The sequence below is a fragment of the Brassica rapa genome, chromosome A07 (assembly GCF_000309985.2).
Source record: "Brassica rapa cultivar Chiifu-401-42 chromosome A07, CAAS_Brap_v3.01, whole genome shotgun sequence".
In the NCBI taxonomy this organism is placed as follows: Eukaryota; Viridiplantae; Streptophyta; class Magnoliopsida; order Brassicales; family Brassicaceae; genus Brassica; species Brassica rapa.
The window spans coordinates 18,937,507-18,961,282 of NC_024801.2; the positions used below are offsets into that span (position 1 = coordinate 18,937,507).

Sequence of the window (23,776 nt, forward strand, 5' to 3'; positions counted from 1 at the left end):
TTCGCCCTAACTCGAGACACAAACCCGCATCGTCGCCACCACCAGGAGAACCTACGTCGGAAAGGACACGTCTCACCGGCCACTACAGGAGCATGCATCACCGCGACAAACCTGATCCCATGACCTCCACATCCTTTTCACTGCAGCCGTGTTTTACTCTTGTGTTATCTTTACCGAATAAATCAATCACCGGACAAAGTAAATAAATACAAATATATTTTTTAACTTTCACTATAGCTAGGAGTTGGCGTCGCTCGCTACTTGGTACTCGGTTTATAGACTTTATACTCGTCAATCTGACTCGTGCTCAGTTTAAAAAAATTAAGTATTTGACATTGTGAAGTCAGATAACAATTGATAAATTTTATTAAGGGCTTATTGGCTTACTAGCCATATTTAAAAAGAAAATCAAGAGAATAGACATGATTTTGACAGAATGTAGTGACTGTCTTTTTACCATCATTCCAGCCGGTTATACCCTTGTTAGTAACAGGTATCCGGTTTCTTCACATAAAGAAAACGACGTGGTGATTTTGTGACCCATAGTAATAATGAGCGAATTTTGAAAGCGCGTGAAATGAAACGGCGAAATAGAAGATAATGAAACGTATATTCTATACCGATTACAAGCGTTCCATACTAATTTGGGTAGAATAGTATCACTGTAATTCCAATTCCAATTGAAAGAGCAGCAACACTGAAAATTTAGATATAAACTAATGAACTAAATCACTAAACCCAACTTAGAAATAGAAACCATTGACACAATCAATGTTTAAGCTAAAGAAAATGATAGTAGACCGTCTTATATTTTTAACGACTACAAAGAAAGTTAATTTCCATTTAACAACTACGAATAAAAAAAATTGAAGTATACTATTTTATTTAGCGGCGAACTATTCCATATGCTAAAGTATAAATGAGTAAGTTAATGATTATAAGTCTTATAGAGTTACGTACACAGTCGCACAATCTATTACGAGAATATTTCTATTCTATCTAACCCGTACTATTTAAAATGGTACTATGTACACAGTCGATCCATGTTTGACCAACATGAAATACAAAGCTAATGGAATGGTAATAGAATACTTGACAGTAAACACTAAACCCAAATTAGGGAAACATAAACCCCAATCCACCTTCCATAATACTGGAGACATGTATTTATAGTCCTCATGAGCAACATGAAATACAAAGTTAATGGGGATGGTAATAGAACACTTGACATTAAACCTAAACCCAAGTTAAGTAAATATAAACCCCAAAACATAGGCAAACCAAACCTTCGGGAAATTAAATCCACGTCTTATAATACTGGAGGTATGTATTTGTGATTTTTTGAAAGAAGAAAAAGCCATCCACGTATAACTTTATTGATCACATACATAAGCATCGAGAGTTATATTCCATATCATCTAAGTTTTATTCTATATCAGATAAAAACTAAACCCTAAAATCTAATCACTAAATCCTAACCCAAATATAAACCCTAAACTCATATATCAAAATCTAAAAAATACATAATGGTATGTAATATTAAATTAAATTATGTTATATTAAATTATATTATGTAATATGCCAATTCTATATCACCAAAATTAGAACACATGATATGAAAGTTCAGAAATGTTCTATTCCATATCCAAACAAAATAGAAACAAGTAATGCTTTCCCAATATTCCAGAAACTAAACCCTATCCAATCATCACGAAACCCTACACGAAAATATAAACCCCAATTCATATATCAAAATACGCAAGTATTAAATTTGTATGAATTCAGAAGCAAAATAAAGTGATATTAAACGTTTCAATTTATAGCATGAATGCAAATAAGATGATTTTTCATTTTACATGATCAAAATATAATAGAAACATATAATAGGTGCTCTAACAGAATAAATATGTTATGTAGAAGCACACGTGTGCGGATGGGCATGGCGATGACATAGGTTGAAATAGTTGTTAAAACTTTTGTTTCCAGTGGGTTCAAAGCCTGTCTCAAACAATCTACTCGCAAGGTTTAAATCGTCCATGCCAGATCTGAAGGATGAAGGTAGGAGGTAAACACGGTTAGGACAGAATACTTAATGCAAATAAATTAAATGGAATACAAAATACTGCAGTAGCAACCACTCAATTCTATCTCAAATAAAATATGTTTACATACAGTTATACTAGACCATGTCGACTAGAATAGTAATGAATGATCTCGTACTATGTTCACACGCATGCTAACCTATACCATATCAAATAGAATAGGAACGAAAGATATCATACTATGTCAACACAGACAAACCTATCTATCGCAGATGCTATTCGCTAGGAAAACAAAATTCAAATTTAACAAAGACTAAGAACAGCTGGGGAAACCCCAACCCCAAATCACCCAACCCCTAAATCAATTAGAGAACTTCGCAACGGCAACGAGACTGTAGATTTACTAAAAGAGTACCCTAGTTCTCAGTATAGCGCAAATATGAAATAAAATTACAGGAGATGAAGAGAATCGAAGGTTAAAACCTGAAAACGTAACGTAACTGAAGAGATCTGAGAAGAATCGATGATTGGAATTGGAATGGGTATGGGCTTGCACTATTCACCGAGAAGCAAAATAGAAGACGGAGACGATCTGAAGCGAGAACGACGGAGATGGAGGCGAGCGGGTGGAGGAGATTTGCGAGAGAAGCGTATGGAGGGGGAAGAACCGTAGATGAAGAAAGTGGGAATGGAAGTTGTGTGGAAAGGGAAGAGACATGATTTATTTGGGGTTAAAAGAAAATGATTTATAATTTTTTCTCATAGCAGGTGAGCCGGTAAATTAGAGAGGGTCTTACAGTAATATTATGTATATTTCACGGCGTATATCGATCCGTTAGGGTAAAGCGCTAGTCCTCTAATTAACGTTTTTTTCATGGCTATAGGTCCTAATTCCCCTTTTATTAATTGTAAGCACGAATCAAGTATAAGTATCATTGTTTTTTCTTCTACTTGACTGGTTACTTGTTTCTAGTTAGTTGTTCTACTACTTATTTCTCTCTTTTTTTTTATCATCAATTTTTATAGACTCAAACTGACTCTATAAACCAAACTGGTAACTATGCATCCATGTTAACGACGAAAGACGATTATTTCTTGGCACTGCGTGTTAGACTATATGCCCTTAAATTCTTCGTTCTTGGTACATGAATGATCTATGAGCTGATAAAACTTCCTTAAAGGGGTCCTTAGATCCTCCAAATAATTTGCAAAGACTGGCCATTCTTCCGATTCCGAAACCATCTTCACCAACTGAGAATAATCCGTTACAAACGTAACTCAAAACTGACGCAAATTCCTTATACACTTCATTGTCCAAAGCAAAGCTTCAATCTCAGAGTGAAGAGGATACAAACTAGCCTTTATATTTCGTGCCCCCGTTAAACCATCAAAACCCTCTAGTGTACTATACTACTCTTGGCTTGAAAAAACTTCATTTTCTTTCCAAGAATCATCTGCAAAACACCATTTTTCTAGAGTTGACAGTAAATTTGTTTCCTCTGCAGGTCGTGCTACCCTCTGTGTGTTCAACACATGTACTTCAGCCCAAAACGTCGATTTCATTTCTGCCAATTTTAGCTTTTTCTGAAATTAATGTTTAAATTATTGAAAACTTTATTATTCTTTTCTCTTCAAATGTACCATAATATTTATACAACCTGATAAACATATTTTTGGGTAAACTCTCCATGATCTATATTGTGAAGAGAGCACTACTTATTTCTTGTTACTGTCGTAAAAATATGTATCACCCTTTTAATTGTTATCTGTTAAATTACGTGTTTTATTTCTTGTATCTATCCTATACTAAAAGGGACTAATAAAGCTCTCTTAAGGTGTCCACGTCCTCAAATAAATTCAACCAATCATGTTTTTTTTTTTAAACACGTCAGCTGGGCGTAAATTTGGGCAAGGTAATTTATATGTAATTAAATTTGGACTTACCCATCACGTTTGGGCTTGCTTTTTTTGCCCAAATCGACAAATGAAAACTGAAGTTGACGCCAGAACTCATCATCTTCCTCTCCACCTCTTCGTTTTCTCCGATATGAAACCTGAAGAATTGAAAACATTTGGATTTAAAAGAAAAGATTTGACAGTCTAATCTCAATCGCATAAAGTAAATCAAACCAAACTTCACACATCTTTCTCTCCGTTCGCCGTCACACATCTTTCTCTCCGTTCGCCGTCGTCGCTCATCTGAGATCTCTCTCTTTACTCACCAAAGATGCATTCGAGCCATCTCCTTCTCGAGGAGCCAATCAGGATGGCTTCAATCCTCAAGCCATCCAAATCCGTAAGCGATCCATTGATCCATATTCGTAAGAGTTATCTCTAATCTCTCTCTCTCTCTCTCTTTCTCTCTCTCTTTTGATGTCATCAGAGTTTCTTTCCGGAAGCTTTGGCAACAAAATCCAACTGAAAGTCCCATGTCTCCACGGTAAGTCTCTGTAGTTTGTATTTCAAGGACATCTCACCAGGTCCACCCGAATCTGAATTAGTATTTCGAATCTAAAGTTATGGCGATGATCAATTTCTTTTTTCCTTCAATGGTGTTGATAACCTATTTGAAAAGCCGTCGCTTTGTAGTTTTCATGTCGATTCGCTTGATCCAGTCTTCTCACAATATTTTAGTTTTTCTCGATAAGGTTAAAGTGCCGTAGCGATTGCTGTAAGGTGTGAAGATAAATGTCTGTCGAATATGATCTCTGAATGAAAACATGAAGAAGTGTCAGTATGCCGTAAGTGGTGAGTTTTCCCTAGAAGGAACATTATCTTCCCTACCCTCGCATCTCTAAAAAGGTATACACTTTTGGATCATCTTGTGCTTTTACATATTGGCTTTAATCTAGAAAAAGAGACTTACAATGAAGCATGTGATCTTCAGTTCGTTTAGGACTAATTTGGGTTGAATATTACATAAGCTGCTGACATTTCTTCACCACGTATATATATATATATATATATATATCTAATTATATATAATTTTAGCCATCAGGATGAATCACTACTCTGCATATACTGAGGAGTCTGGACAATTATATGGGACTGCTTTGGCGTAGGACCTGCTCTAGCTGAAGGGTAGGGAGATTGAATATGACTTCCTGGAACTGAATAGCCCTGTACCGTTGTATAACTGTGACCAACAGGGATGTTTTGATTCAGTTGCCCGTATTGGTAGCCTGGTGAGTTAACTGCCCCAGGTACTCCATAAACCTGAAGGTATGAATGATATTTCCAAGAGCTGAGCATTATCTTTTCTTTGCAAAGGTTTCGTGAGGAAATATCAAAATTTTATTTCCTTTCTATGTGTGTCATCAGGTGCTTACAGTGACTCAAGAGGCCTTCTGGAAGCTAGGAAAGAGGTTGCTGAGTTCATTGAATGACTTGATGGGTATCCCAGGTGATTGCTTTCAGTTTTGTTTTCATGGAATGTATTTGTTGTAAAAGGAAAACCAGCTTTCAGTTTTGTTTTCATGGAATGTATTTGTTGTAAAAGGAAAGCCAGCTCAAGCCTTTTGTTTGTTATTTTCATATCTCAGTGATCCAAAACTCATATTCTCCACTGATGGAGCTAGCTAAGGTGTGAAACAAATCTTAAACTGTGCTATACGCAGTGAGGGAGACATGGTAATTCTCTGTTCCAAGAGGTCTTAGTATATGCTACAATTTTATTTCTGACACTTTTTCTCTGGCTATTTGCACAGCCAAATTTTCTCATAATTTAAAACCCCTCAAATTGATAACCATCGTTCTCTGTAATCTAGCCTACTCAACATGTCTATATAAATCTGTTAATTTATGTATGTTTGTTCTTAATATCAACTAGATTTTGACCCGTGCAACCGCACGGGTGTTTGTTTTCATTTTTCTATCATAAATTATTGTTTTAGAACATAAGTGGTATATATTTTTAATGTTAATCATATACTTAAATATTTATATAACTATTTCAAATACAATAATTTTATCATTTACATGTTATAATTAATTAATTGTTTAAACCTTATGTATTTGCAACTTCTTATTATATATTTATCTTATTGTATTTGTATTTAGTTATTAAGCAAATTAATATATTCATGAGAAAATATATTTAAAAAATATTTTGTATTTAATTTAGGCTAAATTCTGACCCGTATTTCAAAACTGGATTTCTTCTTACCAATATTTATGCTTATTCATTTTAGATATTTATTATTGTATATATAAAAGTGTAAGATATGTTAATTTTTAGACATGTATTATATAGTTTGTTAATTTTAAGCCGTTCTATCATCATATTATATTTTAAATAAATAGTTTATATTTATGAAAATAAATTTTATAAATTTATCAATTGAATATAATTTTATCATATTTATTTTAGTATAATAATTATATTTTAACATGATCATGACTATAAAAGTACATTAAGTTATAAACGATATAATTTATTTTCATCTCTAAACGATAACTTAAAATACATTAAGTTATTGTTTAAATATTACACAGATTTATTAGAATTTTTAAAATATAATATATAAATATATATTATATTTAAAATGAAAATATATTATGATTAAAATAGTTACAAAGATTTTATATTATTAACTTTAAAGAAATACATGTTAATTTTTATACATGTATTATATAGTTTGATAATGTTAACCCATCTTACCAACATATTAGATTTTATTTTTGAACATAAATATTTTATAATTACGAAAATAAAATATATAAATATATAAATTTAATACAATTTTATTATATTTAGCTCAATATAATAATTTTAATTTAATATGATTGATTATGATTATATAATAAGTAAAATATTATAGATTTTTTTATTTTTCATTTTATATAACTGAATATATTAATGTATAATAATATTTTAAATTAATTTCAAAATTAGTGAAAATATTTAAATATAATTTCGAAAATGAAGATCTTGTAAAAATCTTTTTAAACAGATTTGTTAGAATTTTAAAATAAATATATTTATATTTAAAATGAAAAGATATCATAAGATACTATGATTAAAATATTTTAAAAATTATGTTTATTATTAGTCTGAATTAAAATATAGTATAAATTTCTATGAATAGGTCCATTAGGTCCATTTTAAAAAAAATCACACGTGAATCAAAGTTGTGACTTCTGTTTTAATATATAAGATAATATAAGTTCCTTATTAGGGGATGTCGTCTTCGGTATTATTATTTGCCGAGTAAGTGGATCCCACCAGATAATATATGTCTGATTTTGTGCAATGATAATGGTTGTTTATTGCTATGTCTTTTCTCTTGTGCTAATGTCAAAATATCACAATATTCATTGCTTCTCTGCAGCAATATGAAGAAGAGCAGGAGAGTGCAAGTGCCACCAAGAAGCTTCACCAGAAAAGGCAATTCATCACAATTTAAGTAGAAAAAATATGAAGTATGATCAGAAGAAATAAGGTGATGATGTGATGAATGCATGTCTTATATGCCCTCAAGAGATGGATGCAGCAGATCTAAGCTTCTTACCATGTCCTTGCAGATTTTGTCTATATCTCTTCTCCTCTATGCAGATCAACCAAAACGATGGACGTAGCCCACGACTCTGAGCTTCCCCAAACAAGTATGAGAAGACAAGTAGTAAAAGTGCTTTATGTTTTAGTTATTTCCTTAGTATCTCAGTTGCACATAGCATGTTGTTTGTCAATAGAGTTTGTGTCAGTGACGTTGTTGCATCTTTTGAAACTTTAAAGTTTAATAAAAGTGAAAGATCGTTGATATGTTATCGATGAAGTCGAATGAATGTTGCTACCATTTATCTTTTTCTTTAAAATCAAATCAAATGGGTTGATTGTCCACTGCGTTTATTAAAACGTTTTCCCGATACTAAAGGAGTTGTGAATGTCTTAATATGCTAAACAAATCTTCAGAAGTAGTTTGATTTTGCATAATAAGAAACTGTAGTAGCAGGTTGGATCGAGGAAAGGAATCAAAGAGAAAGAATAATAATAAAAAGATTGAGATCCGAGAAAAAGACCAAAAGGTTTGAACAATACACATAATCAATCCCCTGGACAAAAAAGATTGTTCAAAACAAATGTTTTCTACTACTATTACTTTTAAATAATCTCCACTCGAAGGAGAATATTTTTTGTATTACAGAAGGGAATTTGTAAATTTGAAAACGTTATTGGGTCCACGTGTTTTTTTAATATTCAAAATCATAAAAGTTCAAGTTTTCGTTAAGATTATGAGACTTTCAATTATACACATAAAACTGTATGTTTTAGCGGAAATTTATTTTTTCAAAGATACATTTTTGTATTTTCAATACATTTTATTAACTAATAATGATAAATTCTAAATTTCAAATACTAATTGCATTTCTTGACTTCTTACCGGTTTAGAATTATAAGAAATATAAATCACAAAATATATATTTATAACTAAGACTTAAATAAATATATATTCACAAAAATAAGATTTAATATGTGTAAAAATTGTAAAACATATATGATTTGCAACAGAGGGAGTAGTATATTAGAGTTTTAGATTAGTAGTTGGTGTAAAATCAATTATACACACTTGACTCTCATTTTAATATATATGTAACTATTGTGAATGTACGAAAAATTTAATTATTGTGAATGTAAGAAAATTTAACATTTATGGTAAATGAAGTTTTAAGCAATTATATTTTAATTGAGTATAAAAGTACATATTAAAATTTTTTTTGATATAATCTCTTATGAAATTCAAAAATTACTACTATTTTCATTTTAATTTAATTGTTGTTGTAGAGTAAATTGTTTGTTTCAAGATAAATGTTGTTTTAGAATTTAAATACATAATTGATTAACTTTATATGTTATATGATTTTTGTATTCTTCAGTCTATTTTTTACTGATTGAAATGTGATTAAGTGTATAACTAATGATATTTTATTTTAGTAATATACAAAATTAATTTTTTTTTTACATCTGTATGCACAAATCGAAAATGACAATTAAAATGAAACATAATTAGTATTATAAAAACATTACATTCACCTTAAACATTGTTAGTCCTTTTAGGTGTGTGATCATGGAAGAATAACACTCATTGCTGGCCAATTGGTTAATGCATCAAATGTCTAAAAAATTATATTAATAAAAAACTACAAAAAAATGTCTAAATTGTTTTAAAATAATATGCAAACAATATTTGTTTTAGAATTAATATAGTACACTATTATATGTTAGAAACAGACTTTTAAATCCTGATATATTAGAAATTGCTAAATTTGTTTTATTGAAATTCAATATTATATTATCACACATTTTAAAAATGATCTCAGTTCTATTTCCAAAGATAAGTATATAATAGTCAATTGGAAAATGTTAATGTAAACCTAGAACAAAATTATTAACTGTGTAACTTGATCAGAATTGTTTTTGCCATGCATTGACTTAAAGTGATATTTTAGTCATTTTCAAGTAAATGAATCAAAGATACACAACTATAATATGAAAAAATTAATACGCAATGTCAATTCCTCATATTTATCATATTAATTGTTGTCTTCCGCACTATTGGTTTCAAATAATAATAACCTATTATATAACCAAATAAATAAATTTGATACGGCTTAAGGAAATTTTTTCATATATACAATAAATAAAACAAAACAACAGTAAAATATTAATTTGAAATAAAACAAAAAATGACTACTCTAAATTTATAATGAAAAAGTACAAAAATTGTAAAAAATAGAAATTGACATACAAATTAAAAAGACAAATCTAACAATTCAAAAATTCGACCAGTTAAATTGCTTCCATCGTCCACGTTGGATTCTTTTGTTTCGTTTAGGGCTTTGTTGTTAATGATTTTGGGCTTCTTCGTTTTTTTTAGGCCCGACATATTGTCCAAGTGAAAAAGAAATTGCAGAACTCAACCTTAATTTCGTTCGTGTTTTCTTTTTTTCGGTTTCCCCTTCCATTTTCTAGCTTCGATATCTTCCATTGCTATTCTCTCCAGATGCGTTTCAAACAATAACTTCACCACTATCTACACTCATCAATTCTTAATTGAACCCATTCAATGGACTCTTTTCATCTTCCTCACTATTTTTTCCCTTATAAATCTACTTTCTTAGCATCTGTTTCGAATCTGCTTGATCAAATTCACTCTGATATTTTCTCAGAAATATACATTATCCATGGTTTTCCAGAATCTACTTTTGCCAGCTTTTCGAATATACATTATCCATGGTTTTCTGTGACTTTAGATTAGATTGACGTAAATTTATATTAATTACTTTCCAATACTGAATGTATATATCTTTTTAAAATGATTTCCAAAACCAATATATTTACTAATTTAGCTTTGGGCTATAGTTTTTAAATTTTTTTCTTAAAAAAAATAATTGATAAATTAAAATGTTGTAAAAATAAAAAGAACAGTAGAAAATACCCAGAGCACTTACCAATTACCCCTAACAACATTTATGAAATTTCTGAAAATATTTAATAAATCAACTGTTTACCTTTTATCAAGCTGATAAAATTATTAGATCCAACAATATTATTTTTCATGTGTATTTCTAGAGAGATTGATTTTATTGGGAAGAACTTAAACTTTTCGTCACTAATTATACAATACGAATCAGATAGAATGAACAAAATAATTAAGAAATCAAACTTTTAAATTATTGAAATTTTAACTAATTTTACTTTTACTGTAATACTAATTTAAATAATATAATATGTGTTTTATCATTATTTAAGTTTTACATTCTAAGATGTGAAACTTCATTTTAATAATTTATATTTGTCAAAATTTCCAATATAAATTACATATTTAAATATAAATAATATTTTAAAATAAATTAAAATTTTAGGAAAATAAACCCGGGCGTAGCCCGGGAAAAGGCTCTAGTTGTAATAATAATCTAAAGAATATTAATTTCAAGTATTTGATGTAATCAATACTTGTTTCAAATGAGTCACATACACGTAGTACATATTAGCAACTATTTTAAAATTAAAAGTATTTAATTCTTTGTCTAGCTCTATTTAAAAGTTTTGGTACAAAAAGTTTTATAATTTTGAACATAACTAAATAAATAGAAAGTATTAAGAAGTAATTTGCAAGTATTTAAAATTTAGGGGAGCATCTTGATCTGTTGATCGAATCAAGTACAAATTCAAGTAAAAAAAAACTTAATATAGTAAAAATTCTTTAAATTAATAATGTTGTAACTATAATATTTTATTAACATATAGTTATTAATTCATAAAAAAATAGATTTTTTCCATTTCTGGATATATCTTTTATAAAATAGGAAAATAGTTAATTTTACCGTATATACATTAGTTAAATTTTAGAAACTGAACTTTTATATTTTTTATTATATTATATTCAAATGTGGTTTTAGATATAGTTGTACTAAATATTATTAAAATATATTAAATTTTCAGAAAAATATAGATAATTTTATTGTAAATATAAAATCAAGATGATAATGTTTAATTTGTACTTATATCAAAAAATATATAGATAAATTATTATTTTATAATTTTAATGAGATATATTTACATTGGATTTTCTAAGAAATTATTATTTTATTATTTTATCATTTTAATATTTTGAACTGGTTTAACTCGAAACTAAACTTATTTTATTAATTTATAATATTTATTAATTTATTAATTATTAATTTAATAGTTACAAGACAAGTCAACTAGCGGATAAAGCAAAAACACGGATAAAGCAAAAACACGAAGTACCCGACTTGCGGCCTAAAGGGTAGTAAAGAATCGTGGTAACTAATTATATGAATTAACATATTGTAAATTTCTTTATTTCACTAATGCATGCACCAGTTGTCAACCAGAAGTAGTAAATAGGTAGAAAAACAATGATAAATCTTGATAAACAAATAAGGCATACTTGGTGAAGGGAGTTGCATTCATCATTGGATAGGTGGACTGTTTTTTTGTTATTAATTCTTAATGTATATTCTTATAAGTTAAGATATCCAACAAAGATAACTATTTAAGAATACTGAATATTTTTGTAGCTGTAATCTTTTGTTTTTTCTAAATTAGTTTAATTTATTTTATTTTGTTTCATTTTGCTTTTTATTTTTGTTTTATAAAACAGCTGTCATCATACATTACCCATCATATATTTCTTAGGAAACTTAACAGGAGATTCTTTTCTATAAATGAAAAATGAGTATATACATATTTAAACTACTAGATTTAGCATCCAATAGACATGCAGAGTTGATTTAAATTCTATATATTCATAATACAAATACATTCTCTAGAGTATTATATATAGATTATTCCTACAGTACATAAAATAATACTATATATTTCTATGTTTACAAAAGGAAGATGAAATTTCTTTTAAAGTAAACAAAAGTGAATTTGCAGCTTCATTTCCACAAATGACAAAAAAACTTACTTAAAACTGTTAAAGTCACTATATATATATACCTCTTTTTTTTCTCAGGCTATTAATCCAACCAAAACAAAAACAAATACCATTTCTTTTAACGCAGTAGTTTTTGCAAGAGAAGCAAAAGCTTACGAGTAAGAATTTGAGGAGTCATGGAACCAATACCTAACGACGCTAAGTATGTACAATACAACATATCTGGCAATATCTTCGAAGTCCCCGCAAAGTATAAGCCACCGATCATGACTCTTGGCAGTGGTGGCTATGGCCTCGTTTGGTAATTACCTTTCAATATTTGTTTTTTTTTGTTAAACAAATTGTCTGTAAATTTTCTAGTAGTTAGTGAATATTCAATCCTGAAAAAGGCCATCCCTTAATACTACTTTGTGAAGGGTTGGTAAACATTTTTTTCATTTAGCTAAGCATTTCTTAAAAGTTGTAAAATCTGAAAATTTGATTCATATTAAAAAAAAAAATCACTTGTGAACTTTTGTTTTTTTTTTTGTTTGCTATGAATATCATTGACACACTAATTCGTTTATTTTTACTATTTTAACAGTTCGGCTGTGAACTCAGAGTCCAATGAGAGAGTAGCAATAAAGAAAATCATGCATGCTTGTGAAAACCCAATCCAGGCAAAGAGAACTCTCCGTGAAATCAAGCTTCTTCGTCACTTAGAGCATGAAAACGTCCGTTTGATTTCATCAATCTTCTCTTACTTTTTACTTTATATATATATGTTAAAAAAAAACCATTCAAAGCTAATATTTTCGTAGTACCATTTACCACAGATTGTTGGAATCAAAGATATAATAGTGCCTCCTCAGAGAGAATTTTTTGAAGATGTTTACATTGCTTTTGAAATGATGGACAGTGACCTTTATAAAGTCATAACATCCTACGAAAAACTAACCAAAGATCATTACCAGGTTTGACTTTGAATTCCTTTTTTGTAAGCTTTAGTCATTTGTTTGAGAGCTTGAACATGTCGTTTTCCCCCTTTTTTGCAGTATTTCTTGTATCAAATCCTGCGCGGATTAAAGTACATTCATTCGGCCAATGTGTTACATAGAGATTTAAAACCGAGCAATCTCCTTGTGAGTGTGAAATGTGAGTTAAAGATCTGTGATTTTGGGCTTGCACGTGCGGCTTCAGAGACTCATGCAATGACTGAGTACGTTACCACAAGATGGTACCGTGCACCAGAGCTTCTATTGAACTCTTCTACTTATACCAAAGCTATAGATATGTGGTCTGTGGGCTGTATATTCTTGGAACTGATGACTGGCAGACCGCTCTTCCCCGGAAGAGATCATGTTCATCAGTTTTGTTTGATTCTTGAGGTAATAAACTATTTTGCGTCCGAAGAAGGACAATCATGAGATTTTGGGGCTATAAATAATTTAATAATAAATCATTTTAAAGAAATTGCGGGTGTATGTTTATGTAAATTACTTCTTAAATTTGGAAGATTATAAGCCAACTAGCCTAGCCATGCGAGGAACATACCTTTTTAGTGTGATCTCTTAACTTAGAAGAAAATGTTTTCTACTTTGTTTTGCAGTTGATAGGCTCTCCAACCGAATATGACATTGGATCGTTGAATGATAGTGCTAAGCAATACTTAAGGCAGCTTCCTTGGTTTGCTCGCCAATCATTCTATCTTAAATTCCCAAATGTGCCTTATTCAGCTATTGATTTGGTGGAGAAGATGCTAAAGTTTGACCCTAGACAGAGAATCTCAGGTTGGTACATTTTCTGTCTCTCTTTAGTCTCTTTGTAGTTTTATTTAGACTCTCATCGCCTTTATTTTTCTGCCCTTTTTGCAGTTGAGGATGCACTAGCTCATCCATTTCTCGAGACTTTGCACGACATTACCGATGAACCAGTGTGCACGAAGCCCTTCGACGTTGATTTAGAGGAACATCCACTCGAAGTGGAGCAGATTAAGGAGTTAATCTACCAGGAAGCCCTAGCTTTCAACGCTGCACAGCAACAGGTGAAGAGGAAGAGTGACTTTTCCTTTTAAGCAACTCATAATTAAGCCAGTCATCATTGTCTTCTCAACTCTATCATTTGTCCTTTTTCAGTTTTTCTTGGAAACTATCTTTTGTATTTCTTTCAATTTTCTGGATAATGGTTCTTAGATATTGAACAATAAAAATTAATAAATTAATCTATGAATATCTCAATTTTGGGATACACATAAATTATTATTGTATTTATATCTATAATTTTTTTATTATAGTTTGGTTATTGTTTTTGTAGCACCTCATGAAATACTATTGATGATGGTATTTTGTTAAAAAAAAAATTATGATGGTGCTATTAGAGCCTTAGAGTAACTTTATTGGGATAGTATCTCAAAAATGGGATTCTAGCAAATATATAATAGTATTTTAATATAACTTAATTAATTATTCGATTTAATTTTAATGTTGATAAAAGAATTCAACTATATAAAATATGACAAGTGTTTATATAGTATCTCCTGAGTATCTAATAAGTTCTCTTCTGAGAACTCTTCTTCAGTCTCTTTCCTAATTTTCATTTTTTTTTCTAATGTTGTAATACACTTCGAGAATCTCCCATTGAAAGTGTTCTTAAACCAAGAATCAATCTAAACTTTTTTCTTTCTTTTTTGGTTTTGTTTCTTAAGTCTCCAATGTTATGGAGACTACAAGCAAGACGTCTTAGTTGTTGCAAACAAAATCTCAGTAAAATTTGGAGCTCAGACTTTCTCATGGACTGCAGAAAAACTTGAGACGACTGGCCTCCCAACTTCACCTTCTTCCAAAGATGTTCGAAGCAGGGTTTCTAAACATGAATCTCAGCTGCCTGATGAAACTTTGGAAGGTCTCCACAATGCATCATCATCATCGCTAGAGGACCCTGACGTCTCAGGATAAAATAGTGTTTAATAGAAAAACATGTGTTTGCAGTGAGCGAACCATGGTTTTGGAGGGTCAGAAACAATAGTTTACCAGTTCTGCTACACATTCTTTAACGTTTTCTATTGGATTAAACTTGGAGAAAAATGAAACTTGAGATATAACTTATAGACCTAATAATCCTACCGAATTATGGAAATATGAATCATAATATGTTTAAAAGTTATCTAGATATGTTACCTAATAGGATTAGAAGTTAATAAGCTCTATATAAGAAAATGTCAAGATATGACATAGTTTACAAGAGTTTAGAGATTCGAAAACTTAAGTTTTGAGTTATTTTTGTAATTTAATAATAAAAGAGCTATTTTTATTTGATCTTTGAATTCTATATTTGGTATCAGATCTTACAAAAGAACAAATCTTTTCGAAGCTCAATGTTTGCAATCAATGGGAGACCTTTCAATTGTGACAGCATCGAAAGCAAAAAAAGGAAACCTTCTTTAGTTAAGTGTCCAATGTTAACCTCAACAAACTACACCATATGAGCCATTAGAGAAGAACACTTTTAAACTTTAAATACAGAGTTTTGGAAACTTCAAAATATAATTTCTTTTTAGAAATGCTCTGACACCAAGCATTAGAAACTTCAGCTTCCGGTCCAAAATATTATATGTATTTTTAGGGCTATTAATTTTAAAATTATCATACGTAGCATAATGGTGATAGTGTTGGAAAAGAATAGAGGTGACGAGTTCGAAATTGTCTACCTGCAAATTACTTAAATTTTTGCTAACATATTTACTACCAGCCCATTTTTTAATTTGCAGCTTCTGGCCATTTAACCGGACCGGCACTGCATGGGATCAATACTAGTTATTGTTAAATTACCAGCCAATAAACTCAAAATTAAAGTAGAAGAAAAATGATTGTTTATGTGGAAACTAATTGCCACTCTCAAGAAAAAAAATAATATAACACTGCAACAAGGAAGAAAAAAATTATATCTTCTAATTTAGAGAAATTGAGCTAACTAGTAATTCTGATCGAGGACAACCTTACTCATTGCAATGGTTCTTTTGCATGCTTGTTTATTTATTCAAACACGAACCTGCTATTTCAGTATTTTGATTGTTATTGTAAAGAAAAAGCTACAATGTTATTCATTTTCAGATGATCATAACAAACTGATATTGCATGATACAGAAAATGCTATAAGAAAAAAGTGAGTTTGACCATCTCTATACATGGGTTATGCAAAAATATGATGTTAGAGTTGCTTCAAATCCTCTAACATAGGTAGATATATGAAAGAGGGAAGAAAGAAAATATGAGATAAAAATGAGGATTAAAGCTTCGAAATTAAAAACAATTTCACTCACAAATCTGTAATTTAGTTAGAATAAAAGGACCAATGTTCAATTATCATTAGGTATCGATTTCTTGCGAAAGTTTCAGTTTTTATTTCCTCATTCAATCGATTCGCTTTCCACAGGGTCGAAAGTTTTGGTTTTTAATCGTGTATCGTAGCTCAGAAGAAGAATAAGAAAGAAAGAAAGATGAGTGGAAGTGGAGATAAAGTTGTTGGAACTACAAAGACACCTGCTGATTTCCTCAAATCCATCCGTGGGAGACCCGTTGTTGTCAAACTCAACTCTGGTGTTGATTATCGAGGTCATAATACTCTCTCTCTCTTTGTTTCAATTTGTTTAACTATCTCTGCTACGCACTTTTGGTTAGGCCTTGTAAAAGAAAAAGATCTTTGTCCTAGACTTGTTTCGTTCTTCTCGACTTGTTTCTGGTCAAGCTTAATATTGAGTTCTCTTTTACTTTTTACACAGGCATTCTTGCTTGTCTTGATGGGTATATGAACATAGCAATGGAGCAGACAGAGGAGTATGTCAACGGCCAGCTCAAGAACAAATACGGTGATGCCTTTATCCGTGGTAACAATGGTAACTAAAAATATCTCTTACTTTCTTCTCTCAACCTTCTTCTTCTTCTTTATATGTCGTTGGGTTTTGTGAATGTTTACAAATTTTCTTTGTCTGCAGTTCTTTACATCAGTACAGTGAAGGGACCCTTGGCGGACGGAGCTTAGACACTGCTTGATGCATCATCATTGTTCCAAAGAGACTACTTGCACTTGAGTCTATTGACATGTATCACAAATGTTTGGTTTTTTTTCTTAAATGATTTTGTGATAAGCATGGTAATAGCAGCCGTCATTTTATTTGCCAAGTTGATGATTGATGATCCAGGATTAAAAATTACCAAACAAATTACTCAATATCATTTCAAAATAAACTAGTAGCAAACTTTAAATTAGGCAAGATGAAAGGCAGTATCATTACAAAATAAACTAATCTCCCGCACTATGTCGTTTCTCAAGTCATCTTTGTAAAACTTTTAATTACTCAGTGAGCAATTGTGTACTTGTTTTAGCAGAAATTTATGAATCTTATCTAGAAGTTTTGCTTCTAGTTTTGATATGAACAATTGATGTGTATGTTGTTACTCATAGAATACACTTACAAAATGACCCAAAGCTTATGATATGAAACATGAAAAATTATTAAAAACAAACCAGTGATATGTTCTGTTTTTACAAAGGGTGAAATCTCACTCTCATCTTGCTTTTCTCTTTCATCTCTGGGGGTTTTTACTTTCAGTGTTGATTGATTCAATCGTTTCCCTTCATTTCCTGCAGAAAAAGAAAACATTATCACATAAGTATTTGTTTTGGCTTAATAAGGGTGATTGATTCAATCGTTTCCCTTAATAAGTATTCATTCAGATTAAAGAAGATGAAAAAAATGAATTACCAAGGAAACTTAAATGTGTCTTTCCACCAACCCTGCTTAGAACAGTTTAAAACTATTATGTCGAGTCGGCAGATAATCTCAATGAATGTTGGCCTCACACTTATGTCTGGATGCCAACATTCCTCAATCAACCTACAGATTATTGCAAAGATTCTTAAGTTGTTAATGTCCACAAACTTCATAAAATGCTGTAACAGATGATAATGCCTTACTCTTTCAATTCTGGTGGGTAACTCTTCGATTTCGTCTTGATTGTTGGTCTCCTTCCTTCCATACATATCAACTCCGCAATCTCTTCAGGCGGTTTAGGATGAAAAATAGATACTCCCTCAGTCATCTTCACATATAAAAGCCAAAAAAAATGCAAGAGTTTGAGACTCAGATATTTAACTACCAACAAGGTGAAAGATTGTATGTTACTACCTCATACAAAATGACACCAAATGAATGCACATCGACCCTTTTATCAAAGATATTGTTTTTGTAAATTTCGGGTGCAACATAGTAATCTGCAGTTCGGAAGCTAATGAGCACAGGAACTGCCAAGAACAATGCATTTTCGTATAAAGAACATGATTTTTCTTACTTGATTTGTCAATATGAGCTTCGTGCTTCACTACTTTGAAATTATCTTCTGAAATTTTGGACAACTTTACCAAACCAAATCCACAGATCTTCAGTTGTCCTCCTCTATCCAGCAAAATATTTCTGACACCTTACAAAGAAGTTTCAAAATATTATCCAAACTGTGTGTTTTGTCGATGTTATATAATTTCTCTCGGCTTTGTCTTACTTTGGCCTTAAATCGCAGTGGATGAACGGGTCTGGTTTACATTCATGAAGATAGTTCATGCCTCTTGCAATATCAAGAGCAAATCTCAGAGCCTTTGAAGGAGAAAGACGACCTTTCTTCTGAAGATAACCACTTAGATCACCCTGAAAATTATTACAATATTACTACAATTTCTGATTCGATTTGCAGGCAGGAAATGAAGTGGAAAAAGATAACTATGCTTACTTACTTTTGGATTATGCTCAACTACAATCATCATTGGTAGATTCTGAGTGACAGCTCCAACAAATTGAACTATATTTGGATGCCGAGCTTTAGCTAGCAAAGTTAATTCATGGTTGAACGCATTTCTGCTCGTACAAGAAAGAGAAAACATAGAGTGTTAAATAACTTCATGTTATCAAACAACTTAAAACACATACTCACAGAGAAACTCAAGAAGAAGAAGAAGAATGCATACACTCGTTCAGGATCTGAATAACTATCTTTATCGAATATTTTTACTGAGACTCGCGTCTCATTCCATTTAGCAACTTGATATGTTCCCTAAGTAAACAAAAAAAACATCAGAATAAGAGACTCAGATCTTGTGAGATTAAGAGGAAGGAACAACCTTTGAGATGCCATCAACTTTTCGGACTTGAAGCTCGAGTGGATTAAGCTCATACTCTGGGACTTCTTTTGGATTTCCCACTGTCATTGGAGTCTTTCTTGTTTTCTAAAGTTTCAAAACAAACAAATGTTGAAGATGAAGTAAAATACACGAGAGACACAAAGACCAAATCATCTTAAGAACATAAAAAAAGACAAATCTTTTTTTAGAAAACCATACCGGGGCTTTAGCTCCTCGAGCTTTCAACAGATTATACACTTCAGTATTCCCATAATATTTGGCATCAACAGCCGCCTGCACAATATTCAAAAAGTTAGACTCTACCAATAATATTTCAGTATATTTATAACTCTTTGTTAATTTCATTTTCGATTCGAACTCAATTTGGTTTCTAATTACATCGTCATATAATCTCTAATTCTATTAGATATGATAATCAACTAGTTATTTGGAATACTTATTTAAGTTCTGAATATTTCTTTTTTTTGTAACACAGTTTTGAATACTTATTAAAAACACTAATTCAGATCTTCTAATCATATTTTTTTGAGTTTTCAAGTTTTTCGATTACCATTACGAATTCAGGTAATAATACTTTAGATTCATGGACATTTTACACTACACTATAAAACTCATTCCTTATTTTACAGTTTGTTTGGCTACGGATTCATGTTTCTTTGGCCTAAGCCTACTTAAAAGATGATCAATTCGGTTAAACCAAAGCCAAACCGGAGAAACAATCCGAACTCAAACCAAAGCCAAATATCACGATCAATTCGGTTGTACGAACCGGAAATCAAATTGAAATCAATTTTGCTAAACCAGAAGCGAAAGAAGAAGAACAGACCGTACTACCCCAACGGTCACGAGCATCGATGTTAGCTCTCCGGCTAAGAAGAACCTTAACGACGTCGTAATGACCTTCACACGAAGCGATATGAAGCGCCGTACGTCCATCTAGATCAATACTATTCACATCGATTCCTTCGTCAAGCAGCTCCTCAACGCCGTCAACGTCGCCTTTACTCGCCATGAAGAGAAGCTGCATCGTCGAATCGAGATTCTCCGGGACAGACATCTTCGGCTCGCACCCTAGCGATTCGGGGCTCCGTCTGATCGGATCTAGCGAAGACTGACGGCCGAAGCTGAACCTCATGTTGTTACGCCGTGGATCGAGAGATGATTGGCGTGTGAATTGCCGGCTTAGTGTTCTTCGCATTGATCCTGTGGAGAATTGTCTCGAGATTCCGCGCTTCAATTGCGCCGCTACGTTCTCCATGGTTTTCGATATTGGATCTTCTTCTTCTCTCTCTGATCAGAGATCAATCAAATCCACATTGCATGTTTTAGGAGATTTCGTCAACTGTGTCGAAGAAGACGATGACGAAAGACGAAACGATCGTGAAAGTTTTTTTTTTTTGTTTTTCTAATTTTTCTTAAATCTTTTTTTAATCGATTTAGTTCATGGATTAAAAGGTTTCTTCGTTGGCACTAATTGTCATTAGGAGCAGTAAAACACGGATAATCACTTAATAATTCCCTTATTTTAAAAAATAATAAAAGAAGCTAATTTATTTAAATACGGAAAATACAAGCTGTAGATGATGATGGTGCTAATCGAACCTCTGACGTTCAAGTGAAAAAATTGTCTCTGACAATACAAATTCTCGATGAGCAAACTACATTTCTAGAAACTCAGCTGATGATGATCGGACTCCTCAGAAGACGACGCGAAACTGCGGCGCGTCTTTTCCGTCGGCGGGAAGAATCTCCCAGCGACAGGGCTCGAGATCGTCGGAAACGGGGCAGTATCCAGCTAGAGTGACTCTGTCTCCGGTGGCTGCCACGGAGCCGAACTCGAAAACCGTCGCGCGATCGGGACGTGGGACTTCTATGGCTCCGTTCATCCCCGGAGCCGGAGTTTCCGATTTCTCCGCCTTCGACTTCTCCGGCGGCTGCGAAGGCTTAGGGCTTCCGGTGAACCACAACAGTATCCCCATGGCTACTCGAATCGGTGGAGAGATCGAGATTGAGGAATTGAGTTAAGGGTTTATCCTTTTCCCCATTTGATTTGCTGAAAACTTGGGCCTAGTTTATTAGATTGGGCCTTATAAATTGGGCTAGGCTTCACTTGAGTTTCAAATAGCCCATGTGTGTAAAGAGAAGGTTTTACATTTAATCCCTATGATTTTAGACAACACTCGAGGTTTACATTATTGTATTCTTAAAAAAAAAAACAAATTTCAAAAAATGAGCAACATCCCTTTCTTAATAAAGGAGGAGCATCGATAAAAATAAACCTTGGCCTTATGTGTTTATTACATAAGTGTCATTTCCTAGGTGTCATCACCACATGCACTTTCACCAACTTTTTTTAAAAACTCTTTCTCAACTAGAATAATTACAAACAAATGCCACTGGTCATTACATTATACTATATGGTTTTCGGATTTCAAAAATAACTTTCGGATTATGTTTGTGGTAAGTCATTAATGCTTGATTAAATTAGGATTCAAAAAAAAACGGAGATTTAACTAAGGCAGCATATTAACTCCTTCCTAAAAGAGACTTTATGGTATGTTCGAAAATTTGGAAGTGTTTCATTTAAATAAGGCAATAAAATACGGTTTGATTGTGAGGTGATGATCATGTGGTAAGTCATTTACGCTTGAGTACAATATTTGATTCTTTAAACGTGCTACAACTAAGTTCTTTACGGTTTGAATTGATTATTTTAACCTGCACGAAAGTTCATATCATAACCTGTACGAATGTTCATATCTAATCTTGCAACAAATAAACCATGTTTATCATAATACTAATATCAAATTGTTTATCATAATGTTTATATCATAACCTGTACGAATGTTCATATTAAATCGTTTTATGATATTTTTAATTCAGTTCATCGAAAATAACCAATTATGATAAACACTTAATGCTTCAAAATGTTAAGGAAACACAATTGAATTGTTAATGTATTCAAGGAAACAAAATTCAAAAAATTGAAATACTTACCTTAAACGATCGGGAATATTTCTGAAATATATTTTGTGTGACCAAGAGTAATTTTTCTTACCTATTTCACGTCCAGGCATCACGCAATTTATAAAACAGGCAAGTGGTATATACGGTATTAATTTTCCATCATTAATATCGGTTTCAGAAATAGACTTTGGCGTGGTGAGGAATTACAGACATAGTATTATGTGTTTTACAGTGTTGGCAAATTAATTGGGGACAAAGTAATCTATTGTATTTATTGTATATACAATAGATTATGAAATGCTGATATTATATGTATATTTTGCTAATATTTTTCATATTTTATAATAAGACCGACTTAAGAAGGTTACTAACATTGATGGGTTTTCCAAAATTGTCTTTGACCCCACTGGTGTTCCAGAAATTGATGTTTTACGATTGAGGTAATACATGCATTCACATATTTTGTTAAATAATGTTTTTAATTTCTCAAGATGATCTCTTTGCTATTGCTCATAATAGGATTGCAAACGAAGACTTCTGAAGGCATTATTGACAACAGTTATTTTGTCTCTATTTTTTATTTTCTTTTGTTTTCTTATACATTGTTCCTTTTATATTTTATTAGACTATTGCTTATGTTTCATTTAATATTATATTTATAATTTACCCGCATGCAAATAAATATACAATTTAATTTTAAAGTCCATCGCATATAAATTTATATTGACATACTAAAATTCTTAGCTATAATCCGTACTTTCTTACATATATTTTTCTTACTATGACTTTAACTTTTATTATGTCTACATATTAAAAGTTATAATACTTTAAAAAATTTCTCGCTCCGCGCAGGGCGCGGGTTATCACCTAGTATTTTTATACATGGTAATCTCTTCCTACGTATTGGTATGATTCTAAAGAAACATGTCATATGCATTTATCGGTAGATTTCTTCATTCTCGAGCAACCTCAACAACTTGTTCCCAAATGTTTTGTCCGTGGTAAAGTCCCACAAGAGAAGCAAGAGCGTTCTCAAGTCCATAGCAACAAACCCGTGAATCCTTATCCTCTTAAACAATATTGTGTTTGTTTTTAGTTCTTAAGAATATAGACATGATACTAACCAAGTAGTCTAGTCTAGTAGGAAAGAGGAGCATAGACATACTAACGTCAAGTCTGGATGTAATGGGTGTT

At 31.5% G+C, this 23,776-nt stretch overlaps 4 protein-coding genes across 5 annotated transcripts; 2 read left to right on the forward strand and 2 right to left on the reverse strand.

The window, feature by feature from the left end:
* The first annotated feature begins 60 nt into the window (after positions 1–60).
* On the forward strand, positions 61–14,765 carry LOC103830230 (mitogen-activated protein kinase homolog D5). Its single transcript, XM_009105976.2, has 9 exons — positions 61–5,264; positions 5,364–5,445; positions 5,585–5,672; positions 7,373–12,749; positions 13,032–13,161; positions 13,264–13,401; positions 13,483–13,815; positions 14,037–14,217; positions 14,302–14,765. Exons 4-9 carry the CDS (start codon positions 12,625–12,627, stop codon positions 14,499–14,501), a joined length of 1,107 nt encoding a protein of 368 aa, XP_009104224.1. The 5' UTR covers positions 61–5,264; positions 5,364–5,445; positions 5,585–5,672; positions 7,373–12,624; the 3' UTR covers positions 14,502–14,765.
* Positions 14,766–16,797: 2,032 nt separating this feature from the next.
* On the forward strand, positions 16,798–17,834 carry LOC103830231 (sm-like protein LSM36B). Its single transcript, XM_009105977.3, has 4 exons — positions 16,798–17,037; positions 17,205–17,318; positions 17,418–17,661; positions 17,741–17,834. Exons 1-3 carry the CDS (start codon positions 16,923–16,925, stop codon positions 17,462–17,464), a joined length of 276 nt encoding a protein of 91 aa, XP_009104225.1. The 5' UTR covers positions 16,798–16,922; the 3' UTR covers positions 17,465–17,661; positions 17,741–17,834.
* LOC103830233 (integrin-linked protein kinase 1) lies at positions 17,825–21,094 on the reverse strand. 2 transcript variants are annotated; one of them, XM_009105978.3, is made up of 11 exons: positions 20,442–21,094; positions 19,814–19,888; positions 19,595–19,699; positions 19,442–19,527; positions 19,211–19,331; positions 18,982–19,124; positions 18,775–18,896; positions 18,612–18,697; positions 18,401–18,525; positions 18,189–18,320; positions 17,825–18,067 (listed from the first exon to the last, which is right to left on the reverse strand). In XM_009105978.3, exons 1-11 carry the CDS (start codon positions 20,871–20,873, stop codon positions 18,061–18,063), a joined length of 1,434 nt encoding a protein of 477 aa, XP_009104226.1. In that variant the 5' UTR covers positions 20,874–21,094; the 3' UTR covers positions 17,825–18,060. The 2 variants fall into 2 exon arrangements, with proteins under 2 accessions (XP_009104226.1, XP_009104227.1); XM_009105979.3 differs by lacking the exon at positions 17,825–18,067 and having other exon boundaries at positions 18,185–18,320.
* A 22-nt stretch (positions 21,095–21,116) lies between these two features.
* LOC103830234 lies at positions 21,117–21,816 on the reverse strand. Its single transcript, XM_009105980.3, has one exon. It carries the CDS (start codon positions 21,592–21,594, stop codon positions 21,313–21,315), a length of 282 nt encoding a protein of 93 aa, XP_009104228.1. The 5' UTR covers positions 21,595–21,816; the 3' UTR covers positions 21,117–21,312.
* Positions 21,817–23,776: the final 1,960 nt, after the last annotated feature.

Excerpts from the sequence above, each read along its gene's own strand:
- LOC103830230 (XM_009105976.2), top strand. The coding sequence starts at position 12,625 with ATGGAACCAATACCTAACGACGCTAAGTATGTACAATACAACATATCT. Across the intron at positions 13,816-14,036 it reads AGTTTTGTTTGATTCTTGAG|TTGATAGGCTCTCCAACCGA; the intron begins GTAATAAACTAT and ends TTTGTTTTGCAG. Across the intron at positions 14,218-14,301 it reads CCCTAGACAGAGAATCTCAG|TTGAGGATGCACTAGCTCAT; the intron begins GTTGGTACATTT and ends CCCTTTTTGCAG.
- LOC103830231 (XM_009105977.3), top strand. The coding sequence starts at position 16,923 with ATGAGTGGAAGTGGAGATAAAGTTGTTGGAACTACAAAGACACCTGCT. Across the intron at positions 17,038-17,204 it reads CTCTGGTGTTGATTATCGAG|GCATTCTTGCTTGTCTTGAT; the intron begins GTCATAATACTC and ends CTTTTTACACAG. Across the intron at positions 17,319-17,417 it reads CTTTATCCGTGGTAACAATG|TTCTTTACATCAGTACAGTG; the intron begins GTAACTAAAAAT and ends CTTTGTCTGCAG.
- LOC103830233 (XM_009105978.3), bottom strand. The coding sequence starts at position 20,873 with ATGGAGAACGTAGCGGCGCAATTGAAGCGCGGAATCTCGAGACAATTC. Across the intron at positions 18,698-18,774 it reads AGCTCATATTGACAAATCAA|ATTACTATGTTGCACCCGAA; the intron begins GTAAGAAAAATC and ends TCCGAACTGCAG. Across the intron at positions 18,321-18,400 it reads TACCCACCAGAATTGAAAGA|GTTGATTGAGGAATGTTGGC; the intron begins GTAAGGCATTAT and ends AATAATCTGTAG.
- LOC103830234 (XM_009105980.3), bottom strand. The coding sequence starts at position 21,594 with ATGGGGATACTGTTGTGGTTCACCGGAAGCCCTAAGCCTTCGCAGCCG.